Consider the following 20,419-nt stretch of genomic DNA (forward strand, 5'->3'; position numbering starts at 1 on the left):
ACGGTGACAATTGCGCATGCGTGTAGACAGAATAAGAAAATCGTCCGCACGAGTCGATCTCGCTAGATCTTTTGGCTCTAGTATTGAATATAATGTTGTAAAAGTATATGAATCTCTGTTTCTTTGTATTTTATATTTTTACTATAAATATTTACATATATTTTTACTTGGCAGTGCACCGCGTTTTTGCACATACTAAGGAACTGTCTCTGCTGTAAATACAAAATAATATTTTTTGTTTCGCAAAAGGTGCGGTCACCCGGTTTAATTCATTCACTAGGTCGCCACCCCCGGAATATTTCTAACACGGATTGTAATTCGACTGATGGTTTCCGATTAATCGTCAATCGGAGTTTAATCCTAGTGAAAGTGAAGGTTTGTTGCGGTAGGTCGCGCGCACTGTCCGACTGTTGTACTGAATACGTATTGTGTTTGTGTATGATAATATTATATCGTGTAGTGTGTACGGTGTACGGGTGTATGGGCGGAGAACGGAAGTATGCGGAAATTGTATCTTCAAATTATGTCAATCTAAACACGTGTTGTTACAGTGTCAAAGTCCATATTTTAGGTAAATGAAGTTAGCCATGAATTTTGCTTTTTAATTTATTTCCAGTAAAAAATACATCAGGTTTCAAAAATTTCATCTGTTTTGTTAACAGATTACTTATGAGGAAGTTCAGTGATTTAAAAAAAAAAGTATTTGTTAATGGACTTAATCTAAGCCAATCTAAAATAAATTAATTATATATCGCATTATCAGCGCTTCCATTTTTAAAGTTTTGTATATCTGATATCAATCCACGTGTGATGTCAGAGGTTCTCTTCCGCTTATTCTCGATTAATTCTGCCCACTGGTCCGTTCAAAGCAAACTGGAAATCTCCCCTAACTCTCTTTTATCATAGGTTGATTCGTAAGAACCATTGACGTCGTTCAAAGTATGTAGTTCGTTTTTATTAAAATGTTTTTTATTATATTTTTCGTACATATTCAGAAAACTTTGCCGTACAATTTAATGCTCCAATTTTTACCGCGCGCAAGAAAACATTTATTGTATCCAATTTCCCGTAGTCCTGAAGTTCCTCATTACATTTGTATAATTGTAACGACGAATACCTTCAAATTGTAAGTTTTCTAGTATGTGTCTTTGTTGAAATCTGTTCCTTATTCACGATCAGTACCCAGTGCCTATTATAGCATTAGTTGTATGCGATGTTATGGATAGTGGGTACTGCAGTATATAATAAGATTAAAAAGCTTTTTTGACAATTTGATTTCAATATATGAAGTCCAGTTTATCACTCGTTTTTTTTGTTGTGGTTTACAACTCAAAGGTTTACAGTTCATTGACGTTACCGTCATTTTTATAATCGTGTTTTACTTACAGGTAACAATCGACCACCGCCGACTGGTACATGAAAGGAAATCAGCTTTTCCAGCCCTTCGGGCGTCGACTAATCGTGATCCAATAAAAATGACTTAATTAGTCAAAAAAGTCTAGACTTTTTTTTTATTTTTATTTTTTATTTAAGAAGGATACATACATGATTCGAAAATATAAAAGGCAAAATAATGAAACCCACAAAACCGCGAAAACAGTTAAAGAAATTATATAAATTTAAAAAGTATTACAAACATTATTAAGAACTAAAAGATAAGCATACGAATTATATATATATAACGTGATGTTCACATAAAATAGAAATCAATATAAAGCCTTGTTACATATTAGCCATCTCGATCGAATGCCTTAACAACGTTTGAACTTTTTAACTTCGTAGTTTTATTTTGTCGGTCTCGTGGCGTAATAGTCAGCGCGTTTGCCTACCACGCAAGAGGTCTCGGATTCGATTCCCGACATGGTTGATATGAAATATTGAAAAGGGTGTTTTTACACTAAAAATATTTCATAGTCCCTGGACTGGTACCTGAAGCGTGAGACTGATCATCTTACCTCATGTAACAAAAATGATCAAGATACGCTGCGATTGGTGTACCAATGCACTGCCCTATGCATCATTAGGTGCGGAAAGGGAAGAATGATGCTGAGTTTTATATGACTATCTTTGACTTTATTAGCGTCAAATCCCGTAGCAGTTAGTGAGCCGCTCTGTAAGCAACTTGTGGCAAAAACTGAAAGAAATAATACAAATAATGGACCTTTTAAATACGTGTCGCCATTTATTGTGTACAACAGGGTCTCCGTTAAATACTATTATTATTATTTGTCATCTTTATTTTAAAATACAAATCATTTTACAGTTAAATGTGATTGTGCCTGTCGACGAACCGAGTAAACATAGATTTCGTTTGTTTTAATAGGCGCACTACAATGATTTATATGAAAACTTATTGCTACGCACACAGAATGCAAAGTTTAATAAAGATTTTAATGGAATGTATGCAATTGTTTATTAAATTGTACCGAAGTTGTAGATTTAATGCGCTTGTTTTTGTTCATGTTCATGTTCATTATATTTTCTTAAGAATTTTAACCGTCATGTTACTTACCTGCGTAGCCCGAAGCCATATATTTTCACGACGACGACTGGCGTGATCTTCACGGTCCTTTGCTCGAATCTGTAAGTTAGTAACGTTATTAATTAGGTAATCGAAAAGGAAATGAAAATTCAATGCGAATTATGAAAGTACAATATAAATTATGTTGGTTCCAGTACTAATTATTGTGTTTAAACTCGAGTTTTGTTTTTATTGTACACATTTATTATATTATAAAGGAAGACGTAACTGAGTAATGTAAATGTATTTATTGTGAATATTAAACACTGGGTCAATCACAATTAATATTACGTTTTTAGGTTTAATTTGACTAAGAGATTGTCAGTGGCAATAAGTCCGCCAGTTTGCCCGTATATACTGATATAAATTGTTTTCTTGTGTTGTATTTATGATTACTCAAGTTTTTTTTTATTACTAAAGGATTTATTATCTTATTTTTATACTCGGGACGCGGGCAAATACAATATACTTTGGGAGAAACGCGCCCTCGGCCCTTCTCGTAAATCTATCGAACCCGTTGCATAAATTAATAAATATTTCACGGGGAAACTGAAAAACTATCAGTTCTTGTTCTACTCTTTCGTCGTTGGCTCCATAGTTGGTGGCCGTTTCCGTTTCCTTACGTCTTTGATCATACAATGAGGAACTTCTGCCCCACGGGAAATTGGATACAATAAAAATGTTTTCTTGCGCGTGGTGAAAATTGTAGCATTCAATTGTACGAATTTCCTGAAAATGTACGAAAAAAATCATAAAAAATATTTTATTACAAACGAACTACTTCGAACGATGTCACTGGTTCATATGAACCAACTTATGACATGAGAGCTGTGAACGATATCCGGTAGCGTATCGTAAACGAACCAATCGGAAGAACTGACAGAGACAACCTCTGACGTAACGCGCGGAGTAATTTCAGAAATACAAAACTTTAAAAAATCATAGCGCCGATAATACCTACGATACATAAAAATTAAAAGAATATATATCTTAGTTTAATAGTCTATTAACAAATATTTTTTTTAAAAAACCACTGAACTTCCTCTTGTATTCTGAATATGTTTCAATCCATATTTCACTTTTTTAAGATATTGGATTTTGCCGGGTTTGAAAGTAACACCCTCATATCTAGTATCTTCCTATTTATTTATATTACAATAGCAGGGTTCGTATTCTCGCATTCTTCCGCTTCCGCTTCCGATTGCTGACATGCGACAGCCGCAAGTCGTGCGTCGTGCGTAATTGGTTTACGGCGGGGCGCGTATCCGAGTGTAATTGCACGAGATCCGGAAGGTCGCTCCAAGGAGAGCACAATGTCATCAGTCATTAGCGACCCCCCTTTGGCGAGTCAATATTTGCTGCAGGTAATAATTTGTGCAAAAGGTCGTTAGGAATGTTTATCTTCCGACGGCGACGTCCCAGTTCCTAGTTCCCGGTCTATGTATTATGGAGGTACGAGCGTACCTCTGCATTATTGATGGTGTGGACTATGGACATTATTTCTACTTTACAGGGCCATGCTTCTACTATTATTCCTTATTACTTTACTCTTGAAATATATCGTTTATAAGATCAATATTCAAAGCGCTAAATTTTCATGTTAAACAATTTAACTATGTATTTATTTTGTTTTAAATCACTTCATTAATTTTTTGTGTGTTTATTTTCTATTTGACGAAAGAACTAACGCCTTACGAAATCGGACGGCATTTTAATTTAGTGATTTTAACAATTTTAATGCAGGACAGTAAAAAACACTATACAATGGACTATAGTGGCTTATCTGACTACCTGAAAAATTATATCGGAGACAAATTTAAAATCAGCATTAAAAATCGTATGATGGACTATATAAACCGCACCAGGGCTCGTATTATGAACGCGTTTATATCGACTATTTACGTACTTAAAACGCGCTATAAGTGCGTTCATAATGCCAGTCCTGGACCGCGATTACAAACGCTATCTTCATCGGTACATATACGATTACAGTAAAATCTGTATGAAATTTCAAAGTATCTTCTTAGGTAACCTGTTATTGAACATGTTTTTTTTTAATGTACACTTGTTCTATTTTTCATACCGAAAACTTTATTTTACTTTGCAGATAAAATTAAAGATACGTAAAGCCCAATTATAGTGGTGAATTACATCACAGAAGACCCAAGCTTGAGAAAAATCACATTTAATTTTTGTGTTCTTAATGGGAATCGAACTCGGAACCTTCCGTGTGCGAGTCAAGCGTCTTGACCACTACACCACGGAGGCCGCCAATTTGTGGTTAACTTCCCATTGTAACACGGGCCCAGGAGTAATATGACTTCACCTAATAATATTTATATTGTTATTATTAGAGCACACATAATTAATAATACGTTTACGTGTTCCCTATTTCAAGATTCAATAATAATACTATGTAGGTATTTAATAAATGTAACCTCATTGATTTTCAGAGTTATTTATCTTACATAATTAGATACAGATTACAAGTAGTAAATTGTTCACAAACGCTGAATTTATAGATGGGTAAAATATGTTTTTTTAATTCCACATTTTTTTTTTAATTTGGCAAGATTCCATTTCGCAATTTCAAATTCATTCAGTAATACTACGCGGTGTAAAACAATCATTCCACTTTTCTTTCTTTGGTATCATAAAAATAAAGATGCGTGGTCGTTACGTGATAATTTAGTTAGTATGTATATCTGAAATTGCCCGTGTATTTAAACACAATTTTGCCCATTGACTAACTATTCACATAATTAACTCGACTTTTTTAAAAAGAAAATTAGAATATTATTATTGAAATTTTGTCTGTCTTAGTAAACTATGTGTTCATTAAATGTCGAAATAAATATTTTATCAAATTCAAATTGGTCATTTTGCATTAACATAATAAAAAATAATCACGATATGTTGAAATAAATGTACCGTGTAGATTTGTACGATACGTCTGAAATGGGCTTAACCCAATAATAATAAATATTTATTGTCCATAATATACAATGTCATACATACAAAAATAATAACAATGGTATACACAGTTAAATGTCGGACTTATTGCCACTAGCAATTTCTTACAGTCTAACCAAAACTAAATTTAAAAAAATATTTTAAAAATAAAAAATTAAAATTAATTTCCAAAATAAAAAACAATTGAATGAAAAAGTCTAGAAAACACTAACAGTAAAAACTCATACAAGATTATTGCTGACATTAATTATATTTAATGCATTTTAATTTATTATATTACATCTTCCAAACATTCATTTATAGTATAAACACATTTTTAATACACCGGAAATTTTTTTAACTCAATTTAATTTCTTAATTTTATTTCTGGTCTTCGATCTCCGAGTCGAATGTGAACATAAAATGCATTATTCTACGCACTTGACTAAATGGAGTCCGCGATGATGACCGCCGCGCCGCGCCGAATCAACTCATGCATATAAAATAATATGCATCGCGTAAACTACAATAGCAGAGACTGCTCGACGCGCGGTCAGCCGATGATTTATCTAACTTAAGAGGATACGCGATGCCTGAGACATTTGATGAATGGGTATTTGAACATAGTTTTCCTGTCACTCTCGCGGAGATGCCTCCCCGATATTTGTACGTCGGACTAATAATTATGCCAAACTAAAATCTACGTTTCGTTGTCCTGTTTTCCGCACCCCAAAACTGAACCGATTTTTTTTTTAAATATCAGAATGATATTTTCTGTGCGTCCGAAGACGGCAGTTAACACATTGTAGTCGGGCGCTTCGAACAATAGACTCTAGCCTATAGCGGGTGTTTTTCGCGATTAGCGCAAAAATATATCGCTTTCTTAAAATTGACACAATTTCTAAACCAAATAATATTTTCGATCGAAATTTTCAAAGAAATCATATTTGACATTTGATCATCAAAAATAAATAAATTTAGGTAAAAAGTGGTCAATAATTGGTTTTACTTTGCATAATCGGTCGGAACTATCTATGATTTCTTCATTGTTAGAAAAATGCCACGCTTTCCATATCTGCCGAAACCGGTCTCTGGACATCGTTTTAGCAAAATAAGGAGTTTTGGTTGTTGGTTCAGTAGACCAGTACTCGTCCCTTATATCCTTTCGAACTTGTCCCATCAAAATAATCAGCCCCAAAAACTTTTTCATTTCTTTCAAAGTAATATTTTTCCACTTTCCCGATTTTTTATATAATTTGTAATTATGTGAGTTTTGGTGGTAATATCTATTAGATTCGTTTATAAAATATTCAAACAAATCATCACCGATAAATAACTCTATCGCATCACTTACAGTTTGAGGACAATGGACATTTGAATTCAAACCGCGGCGGCCTAAAAACGATTCCAGAACTGGAGGATTATCAAACGATGACCACTCGTCCACATCCTCATCTGAGCTCGTCTCCGAATCAGAATCACTTTCAATAGTGCGACGGTGAAACGTTCTAGGTCTTGGTATTTGTTCATCATCACTCGGTTCTTTGTCTGACAACTCTTCAATGTCATCATTCCATGAACAATTAGATAAATTGTCGGCATACACTTCATTGTCACTATCATTGGCTTGTAAAGACATTTTTGTAGGGGTAACGTCCTATACAATGCTAATATATTCAAATAAGAAAATACCAAACAGTAAACAAAACAGTGCGAGCGGTATGAAAAATAGTCCAATACGTGAAATGACTCAAACTAAACTGGAGATTGAGATCGCATAAAACTGTAGATTTCTGGCGACGCCTTTACAAGTGGCACACTAGCCAATCCGGACAAGGCATCTCAAATAACGTCGACAGACTGTCGCCTAGCACCCCAGGTAGCAAATCACCCTTCAAGGCGTTTTATTTCACGCTGATAACAAACCCGTTTAATGCCGTTTCCCGCCAACAACCGACAGTCGACAAAAACGGCATTTGCCGTGTCCCGCGGTTGACCGACAGTCCGCGAAAAACGGCAAATGCCGTGTCCCGACGACAATGTGTTAAAACTGTTTGGTTTTATGGGTTTTTATATGGTTTTAGCTTCCCTTAAGAAACAATTTATCAAAAAAGAAAAACGGTGGAAACACGCCAATGGTAAATAGAGTTTAAAAAAAAAACACTGCTCCACTAGTGCCGTAATCCAGAGTGAAAATACGGGAATACGTTTGTATGAAGAAAAGTCAGACCGCGTTTCCTCAGTATTCTCAGAACATTATTTTACGTGAAAATAATAATCGATTTCTTTGTTATTAGAATAGTGGTAAGCACGCTTAGATAGTCTTACATGGAAACCGTCTTGTCCTATGTATCTGCGAATTGGCAGACGCGAATATTTTCCACGTTTTCTCATGCGAAGTCACATTATTATCTATTATCGCGTGATGTTTTCGACCCGCTCCATAATAATTAGTTTGCTGAAGAACAAAGATGTTTTCGTAGCAATTTCTGAGTTTCATGGCTCTGTCATACATGACAGATAAATAAATATTAGTAATTTAAAACCTATTATCAGATTTTGATTAGTATACTGTCGAAAAATAAGATTCATTGTAAATCATTACTAATTCGGAAAATTTTACCGGAGAAATTCCAGAATATGCTGCCAAAATCTATAATTTGCAAAAAGGGATGCTGTATCATAATTTGTAGTTCATATATTGGGAGCGTTGCGTTGGATCCTAACATCACTGGGAAAACGACGAAAGAGTGGAGACTTAATAAAAAGTACAAAATCCTACGTAATTTAAAAGTAAATTCACCATTTTGTTCCATTGTGTATTTATATCTTTTCGTGACAGCCGTTTTGCCTTATAGCATTATCAAACCCTTAAATGGTCACATTAAGATTAAACTATGAAAGAGATCTGATAACTTAACCAAATACCCGTATGCGGGGTCATCATTGGAAGCTCTGTCGTTCTTCTTCAGCGGGTGGTTTCCTACCGGATAATTTGTTAAGCATATTCTATTTCACTATGTTGTCAATCAATTAGGGTATTTTTTGTGTGTGTACCTACAACATAGATATAGCCTACAACATAGATAGGCCTAGTAAATTAATACTACTAACTATGATCCAACAATATTAGTAACCGAAATTCGTGATAAGTGAAATATTACCCAAGTAAATTAATGTGTCAATATTAAAAAAAAAAAAACTCGAAGAATTATTATGATTGGATTGAATGTTTTTGTTTGTATTTATTTATTTAAATCTACAATACAGCACTACTGCCAATAACAATGCACATAAATGATATAATTTGGTATCTACAAAAACATGATAAAAAAGCACAACAGATTATTGAGGCCCATAAAAACTATAGTAAACAATCACGAATAAGTCGCTAATACACATTATGATACATAGTTAGAGAGGAAGAGTCTAAAGATGGTAATCTCAGCAAGGAAAAGATCCACCTCTCACGGTAGGCTGTTCGACAGACCGATCAACAACGGTAAATTTATCCTGCATTCTGAAATAACAAATGGTCTGTGTTGCCCTGCTCTTAAATAGTTGCTCGGTACTTATAATTTTATGCGCTCCAAAATGTTGGGATTGAAAATTAACCCGTTCAGAAGTTTAAAGGCCATCATAAGCGAGGCAATGCTTCTGTGCTGTTTTTAAATATTTTTTTACAAACATGTCTTACCTTCAGACGAAGGTCTACGTTAGAGATTTCAATTCACTTAAAAAACTGGCATTTTGAAATTATTATTATTATTATTTTTATTTTTTTTTAAATTCTCGAGTTCTTATTATTTACACAAATATTAAATTTGTTTGACTATTTCCTAAAAGTCGTACATAACTTGTGCTAGAAAAATGGAAATCGAGTTGAGCTAGAGTGGGATTTGAACCTGGGACCTTTGGACCGTGAGTCCACAATACGACCACTGGACCACAACCCGGTTCTTTTTACGCGTTATTTTCCCCCCCTTTTACACTTTCAAGCTTGTGACAAACGTGATTGTTTTGTATTTAAACCTCAAAAATGAGAAATTTGCTCGATATATTCGTGAATATCGACCGGCTAATTTTTATCTAAAATCCCCGGGCAACGTCACAACGCACTACCGCATATCTCCCGCGCGTCTTGAACGTAGACCCCGACTAAACTTATGTTGCGTTTTTATTATGACCGAAGAAACAAATACAAATATTTTGATGTACCGATAAGACGTATTCACTTATTTATTTGGGAAAAAAACAACAGTTTTTACATACAGAAACTAAAATTGTAAAAACTGTCGATATGAATTATATACCATGATTTATATCACGGTGGGTCCCTGTATCGTGTTAAACGTTATGTGTTTTAATACATCGCAATGCATAATTTGTAAGGCAATTACCTATCGACCTTCGTTCTTATTAGGACGAATATCACCATCACCACGGCATCGGTCGGATACACGAGATGAGATGCACTACCACTAGGCACTAGGCACTAGGCACTTATGTATTCCTATGTACGAGTACATTATTCACCTAATGCAGATTACCTAATGCATGAGCCTTATGTTCTTATTATCATTCCATCAGCCGCGCTGTCTGCTGTCTGCTGTCTGTCGCCTGTCGCCTTGTTTACTCGAGCCGATGGCCGGAGAATCTTCATTATGCATAATATGATGCTATTATTCGTAATATATACTTACAATATAGGCTACCTACGGCCATTACATAAACATTTCTAATTTGATAAATGGTTATCTAGATATGAGGATATTACTTGCAAACCCGGCAAAATCTTTAAAAAGTGAGTTATAAATTGAAACTAATTCAGAATACATTACAATAGGTCATGATCGTAGAACAACGACGCATGTGACTTTCTTCAACTTTTAATTTTTTTTTTGACACATCTCACAACTTAATAAGCACAAAAGTATATCCTTTGATACTTGGGTTAGTTATATATATACATTTATAATTTAAAAAAAAAAAAAAAAAATAAACCTGGAATATAAAAAGTCCTTATAAAACCTAAAAACGCTCTTAAAAAATATCAAATAGAAAAGAAAGTAAATTTTTCGCACATCTGTCGTTGTCCTGCGGATCACGATGAATTATTGACAATGATTATAACGTTTTTTGTTCAAAATACGGCTATATTTGTGAGAACCTGACTTTTAAATTTTGGGTTTATTGCAAATATGACAAATAGCTACAGTTTGAAGCAATACAACGGGCCGTTTTTACTCAGGTCGAGAATAGCAAGAGCACACCGAAACCTTCCGTTACACGTTTGTTGTTAAACTAAAACACATTTTTTTTAAACGCTTTTGTTCTATGTAATAAAGCTAAATGTTTTATCTTTAAATGTAAGCGAATATGATATTTTCAGAAGCCAGGAATAACGCTAAAAATATAATATATATTTAGAACGGATTTCGACGATTCTAATCATATAACTATCAATGTATTCAAAATACGTTGTCATTATAATTTCCAGGTTTAAAAATAATCACATACAAAACGGCACATGCAGTTGGCATCACGTCATTTTGACGTCACGCGTTATGACTGCCGACGGCGCTTCTGATAAACATTGCGTACAAATTTAACACCAAAACGTCATACTTGCCGTTTGTCCTACAGGGCGCGAAACATCTCGTTTTTTTAATAGTTTAAAATATGCATATTTTAAACCTTTCTAGAAAATTTATTCGACGTTGTACGAAAAAAATATTAGTATCGTTATTATTGTAATTGTTTGTTTATTTAAAAATATTAAAAAAAAAAAAAAAACATCGAAAGACCCTATGATTCTTCAGATTCACACTGACACACTGACACACTCAAAATAAAGAAATATGGTTTTTGCCGGGTGTGCAAACGTGTAGTACTCTCATACTTGAGGAACTACCGTCAGCGCAAATTATCTAAAGAAGCGCGGACCATAATAATATATAGATCGGCAAACTATATATTATGAAAGTGTATTTCTTAGCTTTGTCGATTTGAAAAAATCAGAAAAGCGTTATTGAGCGTATAAACTAATATAACTACGTTTTTCCTTAATATAAAATCATTAAAACGTGAAGATTTTACCGCCGTAGTGGATGTGTATCAAGTATTTTTATTTCATAAATTGTATGCATATTTGAATATAAGTTACTATGTAATTCAAAGTACATGCGTAGTTATATTGTCCAACGTGGAAAATCACAAAGTTAGTGCTTCAAATATTAATTTGACGTATCAAGAACTAGTTGCTACAATCGTCTCGATGGGTAACTGGGACTTGCATATGAAATGTTAAGCTAGGGTTTCCTAGGACAGCGGTGCCCGTATTTTAACGGCCGTAGTGAACGGTGATGCGGTGGATAACCGTCGTAACGGTGACTAGAGTGTGGTTTTTTAGGAAAACGGTGTTATCAACACAATTTAACACCTTTTCCCTAGGAAACCACTCTCTAGTCGACGTTACGACGGCTGTCTACCGCATCACCGTTTACTACGGCCGTTAAAATACGGGCACCGCTGTCCTAGGAAACCCTAGCTTTAGTGACACGATTACTCTAAACGTCCAAACATCACTTCTTAGACCCGACACATCGGAAGGTGTAGGTAAGTGTTTCTCGTTCTAATCGGCCGGAAGGTAGTCGGTAATAAATTCTGTTTTCGGACAGCCGTTAGAGTACTGTAGGCACATACATCGCGGGTTGAGCTGCTGTTAATGTCAAGGTTCCGCCTTCCGCCGCGCGCCCACATCACCCTATATCATAGTACGGTGCTTGTGCACTTTGTGCAACCCCGTTATGCAACACGCATGCGCGTCTTGTGCCTTGTTTCGTGTGTCGGGTGCCGTATGCCGCATGGACGCGACAAGTATGTGTGCCGGTTACCGGTTACCCGCTGCCCGCTGCCCGCTGCCCGCTGCCCGCTGTGCAGGGGCTCGTGTGTCAAGCACCCTTAAGGTAGATGAATACAATAAAGTCGCTGTAAAAGTCATCCATTCAGTATTGTTATTGTTACTACTTGCTACTAAGATCTCTCTCCGGTTTGGAAAAGAAAATCTGCGTGACATGTTCAACAAGATATAGAAGATTAACAAATTACAACAGGGATGGAGGATACCTTTAATAAGGGAATATGGAAGTCTAGGCATTTACAGGGCTTATGACCTGCCATTGGCTGGTTTAAGTGGCCAAATTACACACTGTGTAACATTCACCATTTTGCCTATGTTTGAACATCCATATTTCTTCAATTCTTCCATCTGTTGATTTTAGTGAAGTTAAAGGGCTGAAACCTTTATTGTTGCGAAGATATTCATCTGACTGAATTATTTCACACACTAGGCAACGTCTGAAAACAATGTACCAATTTTTAAACTTCTTCTTGGACCAGTTGGTTTCATTGCAATATTTGAGTTTGTCCAAATGTTCGTAGACAAAAGACTGGATTTCACCCCCTCGGGAGTAACATATATTTTTATAATATATGATCTGAGCCCATTACATGTGTAGTGTAGTGAACTAACTGACCTTTCAAAGGTAAAGTAAACTCACGGCTTGTATTACATTTCTGTAATCAATTTAATCAAAAAACGTTTATTTCCCGGTCTTTACGTACAAAACATCCATATTAAACTTACCGAAACGCCACAAAAAGTGGCTCGGCGGGGTTTTAGTTGTTTAAAAACGATGTATTTTGTCATAAATAAATCAATCTAATCTAATGTTATAAGTGTATAATGCATCTTGATGTTGATAGGTAAAAAAATATTCAAACAATTTAGTTAAAATTTAGTCAAAAAGCTCGGAGTTAAAATTTTGGTGATTTTGATGAAATTATAAATAAAATTATCAATGAAACTTCTTGGTTTAGTTTTACTTTTTTTATTACTTTGACCAACGAGCGCTTTCATTAATAATATTATCAAAATCGTTAACTATGGAGTTTTTTCAAGAAATATCACCAAAAAACATCAATATTATTAAAATGTGGAAAATAAAAGTTTTACCATTTTGTGTTGGTTCACTTCACCTCCAATGGGCTCATTTGCACCAGTTGCCTGAGCGATAGGGAAAAACATACGGTTCGTCGATAATAATAATAATTGTTAGCGTGTCAAACGCGCGTACGTTCGCTACTTTCCTCTAAATTCTAAACAACGCTGCGCTACTAGGGTTAGAACGCCAAGTTCAAGTTACCGCCATCAATTTTTGGAGCAGTGAACGATAATCGGTCGCGATATAGTGACTACTAGAGATTAGCAGCAACGTTTACTGTTACACAAATTAAACTATTTCGTGAAACTGTTTCTAGTTTAGAGCAGCGTGGGTAAAAAATTAAATTCGAGCAACTGCTAGGGCAATTTTTCAAAAGTTATTTAAACTGTTACGAGCCACGCTGCTCTAAACTGCCATTTAAGAAATAGTTTCCCGTATCCTGAATAGTTTTTCTTTACAGTCACGCTTAAAAAAATGTTTCAGCTGTTTTTAAAGAACGACTGTTCCATTTTTTTAACACACAGTGACCGCAGTTGTAACCGAGACATGGAGAAAAACTGCTGACACTTCTTTAAATCCGTCGACACATTAATTCATAATAATCATTAATTCAGTTTTTTTTTTTTACAGTTTTAAAATGTACAGAGTTTCTTTGTTTCAGGTCCCGACTAGCTAGGAAATTCCTGTGTTTAGGAAGGACCTTATTTTTTTACATGTGTTTTTTAAAAATTTCATTTAATAATGCTTAATAAATTCAAAAAATAATAATAACAATAGAAAAAAACAATATAAATATAAACTAGAAAACATGCAAGTAATAATAATAAAAATTGAATCATAAAAATAAATTGGAAAATATGCCATTAATAGTAAATAAATGAGACATAATTATTATTAATTAGAAAACATACAGATAATAATAAAAATTGAAGCATAAATACACATTATAAAATATAACATTAGTAATAAAGAAATTAATCAAAAATATAAATTGGAAAGCATACCGATAATAATAAAAATTGAAGCATAAATATAAATTTGAAAATATATCGTTAGTAATTAAAAAATGGTTAATGAAGATTTATTATTTTTTTGAATAGTTTTTACACGATGACTGGTTTCAGGAAAGGTGGCTTATATTAATGATTTAATAATTGTTATTATCAGTCGCTATTACGAAATCCGCCGAGAAAATGTTGCTGGTGCATCGAATTGACCTTATATGGCTTTTATTAATGAGCGAATAAGACTTTACAATGTCGATAACTTAGCAAACGACGTGAAGCGCAAGGCACGCGATTAGGCACAGACGATTAGGTGAACAGCGATACATAGCGATACTACTGGCCGATATCGGCGACATCTGATCGTGTTCCGTGTTCCGTTATCTTATCGGCTATCGGGTACTAGGCGCTGATACGCATACCGGCCGATGCGGCGCTGGGTGATGGCGATACCACGATACCACGATACCAGTTCCAGCAGGGTACCCCGCCGCACTATCTCTACCGGAGCAAACATTCGAAAGGACGATAAGAAGTTCACTGTGGCGAGGTTCGCCCTAGACAAAGCGGACTAATCAGTTGCCTGCTGGTTCTTCCCGATGTAGTCGTAATGTTCGCTCAAATCTCTTGGCTGCTTCAGCTGATCATAACGGACGTACTTCGCCTGGTTCTGGTGACTGTTCCCCGCTGGTGGAGAGCCCTCCCCGGCCCCACGCTCGACCCCTGCCGATGCGGTACGTTTAATACCCCTGCACTGACGCGTGTGTGACTAGGAAATTTGCATTTTGATCTAAACCCCGCATTCCACGTGTGTCCCTCCTCCATGCTCGGTTCGTTAGTTTCCCAATGAGGAAGTTCAGTGCTACGAGAAATTTGATCAAAAAATGTTTTCTTGCACGCGGTAAAAATTAGGGCATTTGATTGTACGGCGTTTCTCAAAACTATGAAAAAATTAATAAAAACGAACTACTTTGAAACGTCACAGGCTCGTGTGAATACGTGTTTACAATAACCAATCGGTTAAACCGTTGTTATGGCAACCGGCAACATATATCTGGTTTCCAGGGTAGCCATGTTTTTAGGCGTCTAGCTGGTACGATTCGATGTTTCGTGGGCGATTTTTTAAAATTAAAAAACTTAAATCGTTGCGATAATAATACGATGCATAAAAAAAATCGGGTTAGTTTGATAGTCTATTAAAAAATTAAAACAATAACCGCTGAACGTCATCATTGGATGGTATTGTGCAGTAATTGGCGAGGCACTCGAGATAATAATCAAGTTTAAGTGGCAAGGTCGATATAAATGTTATTGGAAAATCTTTTGTTTTAATGTCCCTTTAAAACAAAAACAAAACTCCCCTACACAAATATAAATCAGATAATTAATCTAGTTACATTTTAATTTCCAAACGTGTATTGTCCAAGTGTTTGATAGTGTTGACTCTTCCACGCGTGATAATAATAGAATTTTTGGACCCATAAAATATTTCAATTAAAAATCTTATTGGATTCGCGTTTAATGGTAGGTCATTCCATTAACCCTTTAACTGATAAGCCGTTTTTTGAGAATCTAATCGGAAATGCTATTACTGATATTAATTTTTGAAATTGTAAGGAATACGTTGTTTTCCAAGTACACACTTTTAAAAATATTTACTTATTCTAAGAAAAAAAAATCGTTTCGTTTATCGCTAGTTCACGTATAATGGAGTAAGCGAGATAGACAATACCTGCCGAAATTTCTATCACCCATCAAATCGTCATGCAGTGGTTGTAAACCCTTTCCTACTTGTAAATAAATACAAACCTTTTTTTAGCCAGGCGCGCATGATTTTGAACGTATTTTTTTAATCCACTTTATTATCTTTGTTTTTTGTTTATGATTAATGAATATCCTAGAACCTTGATTGCAAATTCAACTTTACAGACGATAACGAAAGTTTCTTGACTAGCAGCATTCTATTTTTTTTTCGTAGTTTGTTTTTGTTACTGACGAGGTTCTTACTTTGAATTACTTTGAACTATTTTGAACTATTTTGGTATTTTATTTTCTATGTTTTATAAAACTAATTTAGGGTTGCTCCGCATACATCCATTAGCAATAAGATTATATTTCAAATACCATAGTAGTCGATAGTATTTTTTTTTTACGTGCTTATTTTTTTTTCGCAAGTGGAGTGATACGGTGCTTTTTTGACATTGTATTCAAAATTATGTAAAAAAAACTATAGTTGATTTATAATTATTCGGGTTTATTTGTAAAAATGTTTTTTTTTGTAATGGCTGTTGATGTGGTAGCATGCGCGGTATACACTACTTCACGAGGTAGATACATGTGGTGGATGATGGAACTGTTCAATTTCTTTAAAAAACAGTAACTAGCGAAGTCAAATAAAGTATGTAATCATTTATTTAAAAAAATGTTTTATACTACGGATGGAAAAGTGCAACATCAAGTTCCTAAATGCATTTACCTATTAGCAACAATCTGGTTAGACTTCTATTGCCCGGATTAACAACAACGATATATCGTTGTTTAGCAGTCTAAGGGTTAAATATCACAACATTATATGCCATCAGTTAACCCCAAATCTCTATTGATTATTGGCTGTTTGTTTGTTTTTCTAAAGTAAATCATCCATTCACAACAATCAATATTTGAGGTGATAAGGAAACCGTTGTGGAAATTGCTTTATATAAATATGTATCGGTTGCTCAAGTTTGTAAAATGTAAATAATATCATATTTAGATATATTTGATAATGTTTAATTTAGTTCGTATGTTGAATGTATCACATTACACGTGTTTGTAAATGCATAATTTATTTGTTATTAATTTATTACTTATCAATTAGTAACACAATGTGAATAACATGCAGGCGGTCTATATTTACCGTGTACATTTTCTTTATTTCTTTTTTAATGTACTAACTTTTCACCGTGGCTAATGTTGTACAGAGTTAAGTATGATTTTTTATTTAATCTCACCCACAACAATAAAGATTTCAGCTCTTTTACTTCACAAAAGTCAACAGATGGAAGAGTTAAAAAAATGTGGTGAGGAAATATTTAATATTCATTAAACATAGGCAGAATTGTGAATGTTACACTGTGTGTAAAGTGGTCGCTTAAACCAGCCGATGACAGATCATAAGCCCTCTGTAAATGCCTATCCACCTCCGTCCATATCCTTTCTCAAATATGTTTTCCGTCTCTGTTGCAATAAATTTAGATATTATTTTATACTTCGAAAATTTGATGAATACTAATTAATTTTTGTTTATTGATTTGGTGTTTATTTTGTAAAACTCCATATTTATACTTTAATATAAAAATCAAACACTGATTTGAGTCTACTGAAAACTTTATTTTATTTTTACAATATGAAAACAACAATTTGTATTACAATTGTTTCGCCTCGTTAGGTAGGGTATTTTCAAACGAATGTAAATATTAAACGAATTGGAGGTCCTTTTATAGCTATATAATTGTAGTTACTTACGTAAATAAATTAATCTTATTTAGTATGGTGTGTACAGTAAACATAATTGTAGGTAATTATAATTGTCACAGAAATTTTACTTTTTACATTGTAAAAATAAAATAAAGTGTTCAGTAGACTCAAATCAGTGTTTGATTTTTATATTATAAATACTTAATTTTTGTATGAGGTATTAACCAACCAATGGAATTTTTTATATTTTGGATATTTGTAGCATTTACGTTGTGGATCGTATTTTTGCGAGATAAATAAAATAACTTTGTTTTATTAACCAATTGATTTATTTACACAACCGACTAGTGTGCTGTACAATATTGCTCCATTAATGTTATTGTTTCTTCGTTAAAAGTGATAGACGTTTATTCTATTACACGTTTACTGCCAGCCTAAAATATTTCAATCTCCAAAAAAATCGAACAAGTTTACATTGGCTCGGAGATCAAATAATAAAAAATGCAAAATAAGGCAACAGAATATGCATATATTTTTGTTAAAAATCGTAAAAATGATAACTCCGCCAGCTTTCGGCTTAAATACTGCTTCCTAACTCCAAATTCTTGTTGGCAGTGGACCTGTTAAAAGAGCACAACTATAATTTCGGTAGAGCACTCCTCCCATCGACGGCTAATACAAAACTAACGTATAATAATTAATCATGAAGTGTAACAAAGTGAATGCCGATTCGATCAATAATACTTATTTCGTTTTTATTTTTCCGTTCCGCTAAAGAACTCCATCAGAGATTTTTCTTTATTGGAATCGAACGATAAATCATCATTTTCACTTAGCGGTATGCGAAGAGTGAAGGAAATACGAATGACGCGTAATGGGGAGAAATGCTGTCATGTTTCAAGAATTTGACAGTTGCATGTACCAATAATAATGCGCATTTACATAATATTGTTCGTGTTTATTTATTTAACAATATAAGCATTGTTACTCTTCCCGGCTACTGGCAATTCACCCCGAAACGGAGCATATATATTTAACAAACATATTAAACATTTATTCACAATCAATGTAACATAACAGTTTAACAATAACAAAATAAAACAAATTAAAATCAGACAAAGACATGACATAAACAAATCCAACAAAAATACTTGTAATGAACAAATCAAATGTCGGGATAATTGGCCCGCGTGCATGAGAAGTATGAATGTAGAGGAAGCGAGGTATATATGCAAATACAGAGTGATTTGGTTGTGTGATGGTTTGTTTGTTTGAAATTCAGAAAAAAAAACAGAATACTTATACTCACCGACAATTATCATTAAATTATTATTTGTAAGTGTTTTATTATAAACGTATTTTACAACACTGGTTGTGGTTTCGTGGTCTTGTGGTCTTATTTGTTTATTCGGGAAAAACCTACCTACATAGAAACTTAATTAGTTAAAACGGTCGAAATACATTTTCCACGTCAATATTAGTTATTAATTACGTATATTATAGGTAATTAACCCAGTAATAAAATAAAGAAATGCTAGAAATTAAGAAGCGATGTATTAGTATGTTCTAATGTTTGCAGACAAGGCTGGATTTTACTTTAGGAAGTAAGGGAAGTTAAATAAATTATCTGGTATAAAGGAGCACAAAAGTGAAAAGTATTTTCAGTTGTCAGCCAAGTAGGGGAAATAATTCAATCAGATGAATCTCACCCCCATCAATGAAGTTTTCAGCTCTTTTACTCTACAAAAGTCGACAGTGAAAGCACTCCCTTCACATACCCAAAAACCGTTAAAATATCGTAGTTCTTCCTATCGGTTTCCCGCATACTATAAAACTTTTTTGTCAATAAACGAGTTACTCTTTAGAAATTCCAATTTCATAAACCGCGATTTTAATTTCGCTTTTTTATCCATAATTTCAGCAAAAATTTAAATTGAAATCGAAACAAATTCAAATAATGAATCTCTATCATATTGTCCTTATGAAATGCATTGAACAGTTTTGAAGCCATGAAAAATATGTGTCTTTGCCCGAGTTTGTATTTACAAAAAGGGATTTCAAGTAAACTATTCAATCTTAAGTATATCTATTAAAAATTTTAGGAAATAAAATTTGGCGCATAAAAACATATTTTAGACATTGCTTGCGATAGTTTTTTTAAATCTTTTTTTACAGCAGTTATTGCTCTTATAATTTAGTCTGTCTTATTTACGAAGCATAATTTGGTAAAAGCCAAAACAGCGATATGAAAATTAGTTTCTCATTGACACATCCAAAATAACTCCCACAAGTCACGAGAAGTAGGTGCCAGTGGGCGCCAACATTTTTTACGTTTTTTGTTTTTTCTCTGTCACGTTCACGTACTTAACAGTACTCCGTCCAAGTATGAGAAATATTCTCTGAATTCAAAAGATTCATCAGCATTTGAAGCGTTTATGACGAAAGGAGTATTTATTTTGATTTGCTTCAAGTCGTCATCA

The 20,419-nt window shown here is 34.0% G+C and overlaps 1 protein-coding gene across 4 annotated transcripts in view; it reads left to right on the forward strand.

Annotated features, from left to right (window-relative positions):
• The window catches only part of sgg (glycogen synthase kinase 3 beta homolog shaggy), an 84,400-nt gene that overhangs the window by 35,643 nt on the left and 28,338 nt on the right, over nt 1-20,419 (forward strand). Inside the window, exon 1 of one of the 4 annotated variants that reach the window (XM_088231606.1) lies at nt 15,064-15,217. The exons of the other annotated variants lie outside the window; for them this stretch is intronic. Coding sequence (XP_088087732.1) covers nt 15,094-15,217 — 124 coding nt within the window. The 5' untranslated portion in view covers nt 15,064-15,093. Of the gene's footprint in view, nt 1-15,063; nt 15,218-20,419 lie in introns of those variants that run through there. 4 annotated transcript variants of the gene reach the window in all.

This window comes from Micrasema longulum, unplaced genomic scaffold, assembly GCF_059751315.1.
Source record: "Micrasema longulum isolate JH-2025_06_02 unplaced genomic scaffold, ASM5975131v1 h1tg000896l, whole genome shotgun sequence".
In the NCBI taxonomy this organism is placed as follows: domain Eukaryota; kingdom Metazoa; phylum Arthropoda; class Insecta; order Trichoptera; family Brachycentridae; genus Micrasema; species Micrasema longulum.